This window comes from Artibeus jamaicensis, unplaced genomic scaffold (assembly GCF_021234435.1).
Source record: "Artibeus jamaicensis isolate MK-2021 breed Jamaican fruit bat unplaced genomic scaffold, CSHL_Jam_final contig_373, whole genome shotgun sequence".
NCBI lineage: Eukaryota > Metazoa > Chordata > Mammalia > Chiroptera > Phyllostomidae > Artibeus > Artibeus jamaicensis.
Genome location: NW_026521807.1, coordinates 2,689,917 through 2,706,150, shown reverse-complemented (window position 1 = coordinate 2,706,150; position 16,234 = coordinate 2,689,917). Strand labels below are relative to the sequence as shown.

At 33.7% G+C, this 16,234-nt stretch overlaps 1 protein-coding gene across 2 annotated transcripts in view; it reads left to right on the top strand.

The window, feature by feature from the left end:
- The window catches only part of AP3B1 (adaptor related protein complex 3 subunit beta 1), a 262,282-nt gene that overhangs the window by 147,381 nt on the left and 98,667 nt on the right, over positions 1–16,234 (top strand). For both annotated transcript variants that reach the window (XM_053664477.1, XM_053664478.1), the window contains 3 exons: positions 828–1,014; positions 2,006–2,136; positions 7,241–7,349. In XM_053664477.1, the coding sequence (XP_053520452.1) occupies positions 828–1,014; positions 2,006–2,136; positions 7,241–7,349 (427 nt within the window). The remainder of the gene's footprint in view (positions 1–827; positions 1,015–2,005; positions 2,137–7,240; positions 7,350–16,234) is intronic.

The following is a 16,234-nucleotide window of genomic DNA, read 5'->3' as shown; positions in this document are numbered from 1 at the left end:
GCTATTTAGTTAACATTTCAATTTTGGTTTAATATTAAAATCTCAATGTATGTTAATGTAGTACATTTAGATATTGACTTAGGAAATCTTATTACAGTGTAAAAGCTACGATAATAAGTTGTTCCCTTACATAAATAAATAAATGACCAATATTACTAGCAGCTATAAGCAGCATGGGGAAAAAATGGAAGGAGTCTTTTATCCTAGTTTTTAGAGGGCATCAGCAGCTTGCTTTTATGAAAAAGTAACAGCTAAATGCACTGCAAATAATTTGCAGTAATCCAGTTCAGTGATTCATGTGTCTGCTTTAATGGGTCATAATTCAGGGTAAAGTAACTGAGTGCAGTCAGAGCGCAGACACTGCTTATGCCAGGGACAGTATCTCTTCATAAAACACACCTCAGGAGAAGCAGTTTGCCATCCCCTAATACTCTCTGATGTTTTGATGTCCTGCATATTTTTCCGATTAAGTTTTGAGTGCCATGTTTTTAGTTGTATTTCCACATTCATTATTCTCACGTAGACCCTTCAGCGGGTTTGCCATATATGATTATTTTTTTAATGATGCCTTTCTTTCCACTTCAGCAGTTTAATAATCTAGCACATGGCTGCTTCTCAGTACTCAGCATTCACCTCCCCAGTACTGAAGAGGACATGTGCTTTGGCTTCAAAATTCCATTTGCAGCGTTAGAAATGCATATTCCCTATGGAACAACATTTGTTTGACATAACCATTCATTTTTATTACCTCTTTAAATATGTTTATCCAGAGTTATCAATAATCATAAATAACTGTATTCTCATCTTGTTCTGTTTTTTTCCAACAGACAAAATTGCTTACCCAGTACATATTAAATCTCGGCAAGTATGATCAAAACTACGACATCAGAGACCGTACAAGATTTATTAGGCAGCTTATTGTTCCGAATGAGAAGAGTGGAGCTTTAAGTAAATATGCTAAAAAAATATTCCTAGCACAGAAACCTGCCCCAGTGCTTGAGTCTCCTTTTAAAGGTATTATTATTACCTAGAATATAACTGCACAGTAGATGTTACATAAAAAATGTGACAATATATTCTGTTTCTAATGTGTTTAAAATTTATCTCTTAAGAAATATAAATGATGTGCATATATAAATATATAAAAAGAGTGTGCTTGCTATTCATTCATCTGTTCTCCAGAGCAAGCTTTATATTAGTTTATATTTTTTATATTAGTTTATAATTTTAGACCTTATTTACTTAAATAATTTCAGTCTTCTGATTTCATGTTTGTTCTTTATAAGCAATTTAGCTGAACAATAGATAAAAGGTGTATTGTTCTTGTAGATGTTGACTTCATTGTTATTTTAAATAGTTTTATTTAATAAGGAATATAATTGATCTCATTAGTGAATTGTTACTAATTAAATATTTTATGTACACTAACATAAACTTTTTTAGAGATAATTATTTCATAAAAGTGTTTTGGTATATTTAAATTTGTTTTTCAAAGGTGGAAGTTGACTTATTTTTTCCCAGCTTTTAAAAAGGAGTAAATTAATTGATAATTTTCACGAGTAGCCATTACAGTTGGAATCAGATGATTATATACCTTGGTCTTCATATTGTCTCTTATTTAATTGTTGTAAAGTGATAAAAAGCAGTTTAGTTTCATAGAAAAAGTATTAAAATTCTGGATGTGTTTTTGCCAAGACATGTATATGGATTGTTTAACTGTGCTGTCATTCTTAATATTCACAGTAAAGTAATTTTTAGAGAAGCTACATTTCAGAGCAACACCTCTAAACACACTGACTGATTAGCTTTTTTATTGACCATTATGGGGAAGATTATTGTAATCTATGGACTGAAATCAGTTTTTTGACCTATGAAGAGCTTCCTAGTTTATATTTATTTCTTGACATTTGAGGTAATATGCCAATTACCTTGAGTTCTGATTAGGATTGTTCAGTCTTACATATAGCTCATATTGTTTATTTTCTATTTTCCTGTATTTTAATAGATAGGGATCATTTTCAGCTTGGTACGTTATCTCACATTCTCAACACTAAAGCCAGTGGGTACCTGGAATTATCTGATTGGCCAGAGGTGGCACCTGACCCATCAGTTCGAAATGTAGAAGTAATAGAGTTGGTAAGTTGAGCTTTCAGAAATTAATTTTGTCAAGCAGTAGGATATTCTAGAATAATGGTAGTTTTATATAAAAGCTTTGGGGGGGTTGAAAAATGAAAATTGCCCTGGTATTTTTAAGTATAATGTGTTAGATACATCTCACTATTATAAGAACTGAAAATTGTAGTATTCCTATGTCATTGTACATGTACTGTTCTTTTCTCCAAAGAAATAGAGAATTAAATTCTCTGTATCAGTGCTACCCACATGTGGTACTGCGTTTGTAGCTTTGTAGATTCAATTTCTAAGATACTTAGTTTTATTGGATTGAGCTTTTTCTATTTTATTTAGAGTTTTGTAAGCTTCCTGCCAATGTTTTTCTAAATAATTTTTGCTGTTCTCTTCTAGAGAAACTGTACAAAGTGTTCTGGATCTTCTGATGAATCTATTTTAAGCGAAGCCTAAACATAAATAGGGAACATTGTGTACCAAATATGTCCTTAGACAACATCAAAATTAAAATAAATAATATGTTGCTTTCACATTAGGAAAAAAAAACTTCTATATAAATAACCTTTTCCAAGATCTGTAAAAAATGCTGGCTATTTTTAAACTTTATTTCCTGATATATTATTTATTTCCTAATATATTTATTTCTCTTTCTTATATAAATAAGAATAGAGGATGTTCATATTGTCTTTAAAGATTTGATTATATGAGATATGTCTAATTCTTTTTAAAGTAGAATTAATAAAAAGCACAATGAGTTACATTTTGGATGTTTTTTTGGTAAAGAAGTTATATTAAACAAGGATTCAGATAACCAGAGTTCTTTACTTCTAATGCCTGTGGGAAAGTCAGTTAACCTTCTTTCCCATTAACTTATCATATGCAATGGGAAAAAAATCTTTATTACTTTAATCAGAATTTCAATAATGGGCATAGTCATGTAATTTAATCCTTTTGAGAAATCTGTTTCTCTTAACTATTCAGACTTATTCTGGCTTTGGAGCATGGCCAGAAGCAATAATGAACAATAATGGCTGCACTTAGCAAACACTGGCAGTGTACTTTGATAATGTTTTACGAACATTGTTCTTACTAAACTGCATAATGATTTTTAAGTGTTGGTTATTTTTGTTCCCATTTTGCAGATGAGTAAACTGAGGTTCAGAGAGCCTAAGTAAAGTGCCCAAGTTCACAAACTAGTAAATGAAGCAACTGAGATTTCAACCCAGACCCATCAGAATCCATTGTCCTTGGTCTTACTGTATGTTATTATTATGTAATGTGAAGAGAGGGAGCTGGAGCTTCTTTGCAGATCTGCACTACCCTTAGTACCTAGCATCATCATATTCATGTTGTGACAGATTGTATTTAGGGATGATTTTTTAAAAATACAGAAGTTATTAAAACTAATTGCATGTCCATTCCTCCTTGCAATTAAGTTTGCTGATTTTCACTCAAATCTACATATTTTGAGTGCTCTACAAAAGGATTGGCTTATTTGTGCTACTTTTGGTCAGATGTTAGAATATAAAGAGAATGGTCTGTGTTGTGATTCTTTCCACAGATACACTTTCTTTATTAATTTCTTGTGCCCAGTTGGTGTTTTATGGTTCTATCCTTTTTCATTATTGGGTATGTAATTTTTAGGCTGAAGTAGAACTATCTGTTTATTCTCTTCTTACTGCCGTTCATCCCTCCTCCTTGCCACCGCATTCCACCAAAAAAAAGTAAAAGTAGTTTATCTTCTCAGAAATTGATAACAATGCTATGCAATTTAATTTGGTCTCAGCAGTATCCTTATTTGGGCTGATAGATTGGTTGGCTGGCTGGCTTATTCCATTTTCATGTGCTCTTCTAAGCATTAGCTATCTTACAGGGACAGTACTTAAATAACCTATTTTCTTATGTTCATTTCACCTGCCCAGTTCAACAGCGACAAATTGATTTCTTTTTCATTTTGCTGACTACATTCTGGAAATTAATAATTGCTAACTTATTCATGGAGAATAATTATAACTGATGTAGTCTGGTTGAAGAAAACTGTTACTATCCATTGATTCCATGCAGAAAACATTTTCAATCTTTTGTCTCTGGACATATTGGCTTAAAATTATACTATAAAAGACACAAATATAAAAATATCAGATTCAGCTTTAACAGTGCAGAACCTCTTTCTTGCCTCTCACTCCATCTCACGCCCATCCAAAGTCACATCAGTATGTTTTATGCACATAATACATTGTGTTATCCTAGTTTTACTATAAAGTGATCTTACAGGATCACATCTTGATACTGTGAAATATAACTTAGTAAGAAAAATGGCCTGAGTTTAGATAATCTGATATTTTAATCAAAACAACCTAGACAGATTGACACTGGAAGTCACTTTGAATTACATACTACCATTTCTAGGATATCGGATATAATGTCATACTGGCATACTTTGATACCAGTAAGTTTTGAAGATCCATTAGAATTTTTTTTTTTTTTTGCTTAGTTCTAGAAAGTCTTTTTCCCTTCAATTACAGAAAGGCTCTCTTCCAAATCAAGGGTATTTTGCTTTATAAACATATCTATTATCAATATTTTACCCCTCATAGGAACTATAAAATTAATGCCTCTCTATTCTTTGTTCTCTGTTGTTTCTTTTGCTTAGAATAATATGATTGTCATAGTCTTAGAAGACCCAAACAAAAATTAAAATATATTGTTTAACACTCCATGAAGTGGTAGTTGATAACTATGTCAATTTGCCCTTTAAACATAGAAGCCTGATTTTCCTTATTTGTTGATTTAGTCTTATCCTGAAAGCCATAGTCTAATTAAGTAATTTTTTTCTGTAAATTGATCTGATACACTTTTTACCAGACTTCAGGAAATGATTTTTTGGATTTAAGAAAAATAAGAACTCTAGTGTTTACTAAATATAGGAAAATTTTGTTCATAGAATACTATATTCACATTTCAAGTACAGAACATTTTAAATATGTAAAAAGAAAGCAGTATTGCTGATATTATGTAAGTATCTTATTCACATATATTCAAATAGTTTTTACTCGTCTTTCTATCATTGTCCATATAGTAATTTTTCTAGGTTACTGAAGCGTATCTTGTTATTATGAAGCATATCTTAAGCCCTCAAGTTCTTTAAGATCAGTGATTTTCAGTGGAGATCTTTATACAAAACAAACCTATGCCAGACTTGCACCAGATCAATTAAATCAGAATCTTAGGAGGTAAATCTCAGGCATTAGCTTTTTTAGCATTCGTATTTTTATTTTTTAAGATTTTATTTATTTATTTTAGACAGAGGGGAAGGGAGGGAGAAAGAGAGGGAGAGAAACATCAGTGTGCGAGATACATGGATCAGTTGCCTCTCACATACCCCCTACTGGGGACCTGGCTTGCAGGCGCTCGATTCACTGAGCCATACCAGCCAGGGCGGTATTTTATTGTTTAAGTATTTTTAAATTTTTTCTCACATGATTCTCATGTGCATCCAGAGTTCTTGAATAAGAAGCTTTGTTGTGCTATAAATTCCATTACAGTGGAATTTATAATCTAGCAAACTAGCACATAGTAGAAATTCAGTTAAAAGTGTGATAAATTTGTAAGTCTTAACCATTTGGACCTTTAAAAAAATACTCATTTTCCTGTCCTTTAAAAGAGAGTATATGAAATATGGTTTAATTTTTCTTGATGAAGGTCACAATTATGAAAATAATTTATTTTACTGTAATACACTGTATTAGAGTTTTTAAGGGGCCATTTAAAAACTAAGAATTACTGTGCCAGATATCTGTGTACAAAATGTCCAGAAATCCCTGCTCTCCAAAAGCTGACATTCTCGCAGGCATAAACTAACAATAAAAGTTAATATATAAATAGTATAGGATATTAGAAAGTAAGAAGTGCTGTAATAGAAGAAAAAAGATTAGAGCAAAGTATGGGAGTTGGACTTTTAAATAAAGTGGTCTTCCCTGATAGGACAGTAGTGCAAAGACGTGAAGGAAGTGAGGGAGCTACGTGCGGGGAGAGATCGGAAGTGGGAACAGCTCAGGCAAAGTCCCTAAGATGGGTGCTTACCTGGGGTGTTTGAAGGAACAGTGGCTGGAACAGAGTAGGCAGCAGGGAGAGCAGCAGAAGAAGGTTTGGGTGGGGCATGTAGGGCCATGGCAGACTGTTCTAAGGACTTGGGTTTTTTCTCTGAGTGAAATGGGGAGCTCTTGCAGGGTTTTCAACCAACAGGGCTTGATTGTATTTTAGGGTTTAAATTGTTTTTTTTAATTTTATTTTTTTATTACAATTGATATTATATATTAGTTTCAGGTACAGAATAGTGGTTAGACAATTACATAATTTTATGAAGTGATACCCCAATAATTCTAGTACCTCCCTGATACCATACAAAGTTATTAAAAGGCGAATGGGTTAAATAGTCATGGGGATGTACAGTACAATATAGCGAATGTAGTCAATAATATAGTCAGACCTAGATTTCACTAGAATTATTCTAGCAAACTTGGAGTGGGGTTAGAGGTGAGATAACCAGTTAGCAGTAATCCAGGGGAGGGAGATGGCTTTGACCAAGGTGTTAAGGGAACAAGATGGCTGAAAGCTTTCTTGATTGATTATATGTTTAGGAAATGAGAGAAGCGGAGAAAATCAAGGATTACTCCAGGATTTAGACTGTTGAGAAGGTTAGGGCTATTTATTGCCTACAGTAAATATTTTCACTGTTTTTCTCTTATATCAGTATCAAGCTGTGAACTTGAATTTCTTCTTGCTGTTATTGTGTCTACCTCTAATTGCCCTCATCTCTTCGAGACTTTAGTTTAAATCTTCTGTAGACCAACAAATACAAAAGCATTTAAAATTGTATGTAAAAATGAGGTTGTTGATTTAACATGTTATGAGCCCTGCGAGTTTGTGTTCCTCTATTCAGAGGCAAAGGGGAACCAACCTTAATGCCAGGACTTGCCTAAGGGACCTCCTCTGCTGAGGCTTTAAACTTCCTTCTGAGTTCATGGCATATTTGGAATGATTGAGTTTGCGAGAAGACTGAATCGTCAATGAGAATTTCTTTATATTTACATTTTTGCTTTTTCTTAAACAGGCAAAAGAAAGGACACCATCAGGAAAAGCAAAGAAAGAGAATCCTCCTAAGAAATTTTATTCTGAATCTGAGGAGGAAGAAGACTCTTCTGACAGCAGCAGTGACAGTGGTGGGCTTTGTGATTTGTTAAAAAACATTATGCACTGTAGTTTCCATGCTGTACCTCCAACAAAACAGTAAGACCTAGTACATAATATTCAAGACCTAGTATATAATATTCAAGAAGTGAGTTTTTAAAAACTTTCTGCTACTACAATAATTCCTTTCATTTACACATCTCTGTTTAGTTTTCAAAGTAATTTCCAGTCCCTTCTTATTTGATACTGCCTCTTGGACACAGCTAATGAATGATACTCAGGCTTTTCTGAATTCTAACCTACACTTCCTATTATATTCATTGGTGTATTGAAAAACATGATTTTACTTTTGATAAGCCTTTAGTGGTGCCTTTAAAAAACTTTATACATTTTATACTCTTATTTCTACCTGAACCTGTAGAGAAATAAAAGTAAAATTAATAAATCCCTTGTATATTATAAAGAAACCAAGAATTAAAAGATTGAGGGTAACCAAATACAATAAAAAGAATGTAAATTAGAAGGATTTATAAGTCCTGGGTTTTATCTATATAAAATGAATAAGCCACTTACCTGTCTCTACATCTGATAAATGAAGACACAGAGTTAGATGCTTCTATTTAAATCATTTTTTTCAATTACAGTTGGCATATAATACTATATTAATTTCAGGTGTACACCCCAGTGATTGGACAATGTATGTTACTAAGTGTTCATCCCAATAATCGTACTCATCCAACACCGTACATAGTTACTAGAGTATTGTTGACTATATTCCCTATACTGTACTTTACATCCCCATGACTATTCTGAAACAACCATTTGTACTTCTTAATCCCTTCATCTTTTTCACTCATCCACTTAAACCTCCTCCCTTTTGGCAACCATCAAAATGGTTTGTTATCTGTGTCTAAGAGTGTGTTCTGTTTGTTCATTTATTTTGTATTTTTAGATTCAATTTTTGAAAGATATGTAGTTATTGCCATTGTGTTCTATTTTTATCTTTTTCTCTTCTTTTTTTAATCCTTTTTTATTGTCATTCTTTTACAGTTCCCAATTTTTTTCCCTTTGCCCGCCTCTGCCCATCCTACCCCCGCTTCTACAGTCAATTCCCACGCCATGTCCATGGGTCATTCATACATTTTCTTTTTCTTGTGCCTTCTCCTTTTTTCCACCATTATTCTTCTCCCCACTCCTCTCTGGTCACTTGCAGTCTGTTCCATGTTTCTGAGCCTGCACTTCTATTTTATTCATTAGTTAATTTTTTTCCTTAGATTCTTCTTGTAGGTGAGATCATATGGTATTTGTCTTTTACCGCCTGGCTTATTTCACTAAGCATAATACTCTCTAGTTCATCCATGCTGTCGCAGAATGGTAGGAGTTCCTTCTTTCTGTTGCATAGTATTGAATTGTGTAAATGTACCACAGTTTTTTGATCCACTCATTTACTGATAGAGAATAAGCTGTTTCCAGTACTTGGCTATTATAAATAATGCCACTGTGAACATAGGAGGTGCATAAGTTCTTTTTTTGGTGATTCAGGATTCTTAGGGTATATTGCCAGTAGCAGAATCACTGAGTCAAAACACAATTCTGTTTTTAGTTTTTTGAGGAAATTCCATACTGTTTTACACAGTGGCTGTACCAGTCTCATTTCTGCCAGCAGTGCACTAGGGTTCCCTTTTTTTCCACATCCTCACAGTACTTATTGTTTGTTGACTTATTAGTGATGGCCATTCTGATGGGTGTGAGGTGATATCTCATTGTGGTTTTATTTTGCATCTCTCTGATGGCTAGTGATGTTGAGCATCTTTTCATATGTCTGTGGACCATCTATATGCCCTCTTTGGAGAAGTGTCTATTCAGAATCTTTGCCCATTTTTTAATTGGATTGTTTGTCTTCCTGGTATTGTGTCTTACGAATTCTTTATATATTTTTGATATCAGACTCTTCTGAAAAATCATTGGCAAATATGTTCTTCCATACAGTCAGTTCCCTTCTCATTTTGCTAATCATTTCTTTAGCCGTGCAGAAGCTTTTTAGTTTGATACAGTTCCATTTGTTTAATTTTTTTATTTATTTCCCTTGCCCTATGAGATATATCGGCAAAAATATCACTATGTGGGATATCTGAAATTTTCCTGCCTATGTTTTTCTTTACAACATTTATTGCTTTGAGTAGTATGAACATTTTAATGATGTTAATTCTTCCAGTCCATGAACGACATATATACTTCCATTTATTTGTATCTTCCTTAATTTCTCTCTTCAGTGTTGTATAATTTTCCAAGTACAGGTCTTTTACCTCCTTGGTTAAATTTATTCCTAGGTACTTTATTTCTCTTGTTGCTATAGTAAATAGGATTTTTTCATAATTTCTGTTACTGATATTTCATTGCTGGTGTATATACATGCCATCGATTTCTACATACTGACTTTGTATCCCACTATTTTGCCAAGTACACTTATTAGGTCGAGTAGTTTTTTGGTGGAGACTGTACTGTTTTTCTTTGTACACTATCATGTCTGTGAATGACAGTTTTACTTCCTCCTTTCCAATTTGGATGCCTTTTATTTCTTTTTCTTGTCTGATCATTGTGGCTAGAACTTCTAGTACTATGATGAATAGAAGTGGTGAAAGTAGACAACCTTGTCTTGTTCCTTGAGGGGAAAGCTTTTAGTTTTTGCCTGTTAAATATAATGTTGGCTGTAGGTTTCTCATATATGGCTTTTACTATAATGAGGTATGCTCCCTGTATTCCCACTTTCTGAGTCTTTTTATCCTAAATGGGTGCTAGATTTTATAGCTTCTTCAGCATCTATTGATATGATCCTGTGATTTTTGTCCTTCACAAATGCTTTTTTGGCATCTATTGATATGATCATGTGACTTTTGTCCTTCATTTTGTTCATATAGTGTATTACGTTTATTGATTTGCAAATATACCATCCTTGTATCCCTGGAATGAATCCCTCTTGATTATGCTGTATGATATTCTTAGTGTATTTCTGAATCCAGATTGCCAGTATTTTGTTGAGGATTTTAGCATCTATATTCATCAAAGGTAATGACCTATAGTTTTCTTTCTTTGTTTTGTCTTTAACTGGTTTTGGAATTAGAATAATACGAGCCTCATAAAAAGAGTTTGGGAGTCTTTCCTCCTTTTGAATTTTTTGGAATAGTTTGAGAAGGATAGGAGTTAGTTCTTCCTTAAATGTTTAGTAAAATTTACCTGGGAAGCCATCCAGTCCAGGGCTTTTGTATGCTGGGAGTTTTTTGATTACTACTTCAATTTCACTAGTTGTTACTGGTCTCCTCAAGCTTTCTGCATCTTCTTGATTCAGTTTTATAAGATTATGTGTTTCTAAAAATTTGTCCATTTTACCCTGGTTGTCTAATGTATTTACATATAGTTGTTCATAGTAATTTCTTACAGTCCTTTGCATTTCTGTGGTATTGGTTGTAACTTCTCCCCTTTCATTTCTGACTTTATTTGTTTGGGTCTTCTTTCTTTTTTTCTTGGTGAGTCTGGGTAAATGTTTGTCGGTTTTGTTTACCTTTTCAAAGAACCAGCTCCTGGATTTATTGATCCCTTGAATTGTTTTTTTAGTCTCTATGTCATTTAATTCCTCCCTGATCTTGATTATTTCCTTCCTTCTGCTCCTTCTGGGCTTCCTTGTTGTTCATCTAGTTCTTGTAGATGTAGGGTTAGGTTGTTCATTTGAGATTTTTATATCTTCCTTAGGTAGGCTTGTATTGCTATGAACTTCCCTCTCAGGACTGCCTTTGCTGTGTTCCATAAGTTTTGGACTATTGTGAGTTCATTTTAATTTGTTTCCAGATACTTTTTGATTTCTTCCTTGATCTTGTTGACCCATTTATTTTTAATAACATGTTATTCAGTCTCCATATATTTAAATGTTTTTGAGTTTTTTTTCCTTGAGGTTGGCTTCTAGTTTTAATCCATTGTGATCTGAGCACATGCTTGGTATGATTTCAGTTTTATTGAATTTGTTGAGGCTTGTTTTGTGTCGTGCCATGTGGCCTATCTTTGAAACTGTTCCATGGGCATTTGAAAAAAATGTATGTTTAGCTTCTCTTGGGTGAAAGGTTCTGTGTGTGTGTATACACACACACACACATACACTAATATATATATAAAACCAGTATATAAGAATACAAACAGTATATAGAATCAGTATATAAATCCATTTGATCTGTAGTATCACTCATCACCCCAGTATTCTTATTAATTTTTTGTTTGGAAGATCTGTCCATTGTTGACAATGGGTTGTTAAAATCAATCCCCTATGATAACTATGTTGTTGTCAGTATTTTTCTTGAAGTTCTCCAAGATCTTCTTATATATACAGGTGCTCCTGTGAAGGTCTTTCTTTCACCTTCCCTTTTAAATGAGAGCCTTGCTGGATAGAGTTGGTCCTTGCTTTCCATTACCTGGAGTGTTTCATGCCAGTCCTCTCTGGCTTGTAGTGTTTCTGTTGAAAAATCAGCTAATAGCCTTATTGGAGCTCCCTTGTATGTTACTAGCTATTTCCCCATTGTTGCCTTTAAGATTCTTTCTTTTTCTTTAAAATTTGCCATTTTAATTATGACGTTTCTTGCAGTAGGCCTCTTTGGGTTCCTCTTGATTGGGACCCTCTCTGCTTTCCAAACTTGCATGGCTTTTTTCCTTACCATTTTAGGGAAGTTTTCTGTCATTTTTTCAAACAAATTTTCTATCCCTTGCTCCTTTTCTTCTCCTTCTGATAGTCCTATGATGTGAATGTTGTTAAATTTCATATTGCCCTAAACCTCCCTTAAACTATCATCATTCTTTGTGACCCCTTTTTCATCTGTTCCTCTGACTGGATATTTCTTTCTGCCTTAACTTCCAGCTCACTGATTTGGTCCTCTACTTTATCTAGCCTGTTTTTAATTCCTTCTAGTGTATTTTTCATTTCAGATATTGTATCCTTCATTTCTTCCTGGCTCTTATTCATAGTTTCTATGTCCTTTTTCATGCTGCTGTAACTCCCATAAAGTTCCTTGTAGTTTTCACTGAGTGTCTTGAGCATCCTTGTAACCATTATTTTGGATTCTATGTATAATAGATTGCTTGCTTGAATTTCATTTAGGTTTTTTTTCTGGAGATTCCTTATTTCCTTTCAGTTGGGGAGTAGTTCTTTATCTCCCCATTTTAGGTAATTCATTTTGTTTGTTTCTGTACCTTAGTTGCTCTGCTTTGCCTGTCTGTCTTTGTGGGGTGGACTTCTGTGGTTGGAGCTCTGTGGACTCACTCATGCAATCTCTTTGATATCCTGATCTGGATGCTCTAGGGTTACCCTTTATTCATTTAATGTGGGCTCTCTTGCTGTACTTGAGCTTTGATTATTGATGGCTAATTCATTGATGGGATTCTCCCCTCCAGCTGTCTGACTGGGAGTAACAACCCCTGCCTCATCTTATATGCTGTTGTTCAGGTGCTGGTTAGCAAAGCAATACTACCCAGAGAACTAAACCCACACCAGCAAAAATACCCTCCTATTACATTAGCAACATCAATAGCATTTGAGCAAATATTAATAAAGGTGGAAAGAGGTTGATAAACACTGTAAAATAGGAAAACGAGATATGAGATGACTAAAGGAGAGAAAAATGATTTTGAATGGGAGCAGGGAGTAAAATAATAAGAGTAGGGAATAGAAACAAGGCAAAGGAAGGGAAAAATAAAATTGAAAATATAAGTAAAACAGGGAAGGGTGATGACAAAATGGAGTAAGAAAAAGGAAGAGTATAGTATGAGGTTTTAAATAACATTTAGAAAGTAGTGAACCAAAGGAAAGAAAAGTGCTGAAAAACCACTAGAGAGTCAGTAACAACATCTGAACAAAAATTAATAAAGGTGGAAAGAGAATAAGAATATTATACAAAAGAGAAAAGAGATTACAAGATGTCTACAGTAAAGAAAAATGATTTTGAGAAAATAGAGGGAGGAGAAATAGTAAGAGGAAGGAATAGGAACGAGGCATAAAGTGGGAGAAAAAATTTACAACAAAAATAAGACAGGGCAGGAAGGCAAAATGGAGCAAGATAAAAGAGGGGCACAAGGTGACATTTGAAATAGAAATAAAATATGAAAGTAATATAAAAATCTAAATATAAAGAATAAAAAAGGCAAGGAATAGTGAGTTGGAATACAATTGAAGCAAAAAAAGAAATATTAAAAGGCTATGTGAAAGAAAAAAATAATGCAAATTCTGGATAAAAATGAGGTGGAAATTGTATGAGCACAGTTTGGTGTTTGCCTTCTGTCTTCTCTTTCCATGTCTACCTCGGGCTCTTTTCAGCTCATGGTCCCGGGGTGGTTCATCCAACTTCTGGCAGCACCACCTATATCACCTTCACCTGCCACCTGTTGTGAAGTGTCTTCTGTACTTCTTGGCTTTTAAACTTCATTAACAGCTAAGATTCCATGGAATATTTAGTTTATTTTTCAGAGGGTCAGCCAAGTGTCCAAGTTGAGGGCAGTAGCAGGTGGGCTCGTCTTCTACCTACTTGTCGCCCATCTTCTCCTTTTTTTTCTTCTTCTTAAGACCCTTTAATATTCGATATAATACTGGTTTGGTGGTGGTGAACTACTTTGGCTTCTTCTTGTCTGGGAAGCTCCTTATTATCCTTTGATTCTAGATGATAGCTTTGCTGAGTAGAATAATCTTGATTATAGATACTTACTTTTCCTCACTTTGAATATTTCTTGCCACTCACTTCTGGCCTACAAAGTTTTGTTGAGAAATCAGCTGATAGTCTTATGGGAACTCCTTTGTAGGTAACTACCTGCTTTTCTCTTGCTGTTTTTAATATTATCTTTGTCTTTAACTTTTTGCATTTTAATTATGTGTCTTGGTGTGGGCCTCTTTGTGTTCATCTTGTTTGGGAGATTGTGTACTTCCTGGACTTGTGTGTCTAGTTCTTTCACCAGATTAGGGAGTTTTTCTTTCATTATTTTTTCAAATAGGTTTTTAATTTCTTGCTTTTCCTCTTCTCCTTCTAGCACACCCATGATAGGAATGTTGGATCACCGTCTGAACTGGAATTTAGATGCTTTTTAAGTCTCTGCAGTATTAAAATTCTATGACTGATTTACATAACAAAAAATATATCGGAATTACTTTCTAACACTTATTACAGTTAACCTAATAGACATATCTGACCCAAAATCAAATGACCCATCTTTCTTCTATAACTTTTATTCCTTAAGGAACCAAGGTACCTCACTATTACTCGTTCTTCCATTGACATACTCTTAGGTAATTCACTCATTTTTTTTCCTGTTTTCCTTCTCAAAATTTTTGTTTTTAGTTACTGATCAATTAATCTGTGGTACATTACTTTCTGAACTAATAAGCTGAGAACTAGAGAAAATACTTCAATTCAGACATCTACTTTAAAAAAATATGGAATTTCAGGAAAGATTTATACCATTGGGAAAGACCTGTTTGTATAGTTGAGTATACCATATGGATATTTGTCTCCATTCCATTTACTCACAGCTTATGCCTGTTCGTAGTCTAATCTTTTTTTACAACATATCTGAAATATTTTATTAAAAGTAAGACTTTTCGTAAGTTTGTCTGAATATATGTAGTAGTGAGTTATGTTATAGTAGTTCCACTCCAGACCAGAGGAAAAAGATAACTTTTCTCACTGGAAGTTATAAGATTAGTCTCCCAGTGAGCAAGTCTTAAAACAAACAAACACCCTCAGGATTTTACTAACCTGAACATTTAAGTAATGGTGCCTGATGTGAACTGGATTCACAGTTGTGTTTAACTCCCATGTAATTAACACAAGAGTAATTTAGATGCTATAATTTCTTTTCATAATTTATGGCATCAGCCAGTTGTCTGAGTTATATATGTACATTTGTGCAACTTTGATATCATAAAAAATTTAGAATATCTTTATTCAGCAGTTTTGTCTTTGTAAAGTTTCAGTAAAATAAATTTTGCTGTTTGTAAGAGCCCATAATAATAAATGCCTTACTATGGGGCAGGCACTGTTGTATCCTAATCTTCTTTACATGTTTCAAATCATTTAATCTTTGTAATACCTCCATAATGTAGCTAGTGTTATCCTTGAGTACAGATAAAGAAACTGAGACCCAGAGAATTTGAATAACTTGCTTAGTCTTACAACTGGAAAGTGGTAAAGCCAGGATTGAACCATGCATTCCAACTTAAGAACCTGTGCTTCTAAGTAATACGAGTTATTGCAAAGGCATATAGGCACTCCTAGCTTTTTGCTGTGTGGTACATAAATCCTCAAAGAATAGACATTAACTTACTAGAATAGTATTTTAACCACTGGTTCTGTTTCTGCCTAAAGGCACTAACTACATCAGACAGACCACGGCAGGGGCAACAGTTTTTCATCTTTGTCTAGAATACAACTCTGTAACTATAACCATTTCAAACAGCAAAAATTATGCTTCATTATTAAAATACACATAAATATACTATATGTAGCACTTCTACCAAAGAGTCCTAGTATACCATAATTTATACATAAGACATTTAAATGTGTAGTTCTTCAGTGTAATTATACCATCTCTTTGACCTATGGAGTACTCCTGTGCTAGCTAAAATAAATAATAATTTTAGTAATTTTGCTTGTTGCTTTTGGGCTTAGAAATGTTTGGAGATGATTTGAATGGCTCATTTCCCTCTCAGAATTTATTCTTAAGACTCAACTATTAACTTTTCTTCTCTAAATTAAATTTCCTATTATCAACAGAAGAATTAAAGATTATTTATCCTTATATTATCATTATATCTTTTTTTTTTTCAGGCTTTTGCCATAGCTAGGTACTTATGGGTTTGAAAAGCGAGAGTCTCTCAGATTTGGTTTACTTACTT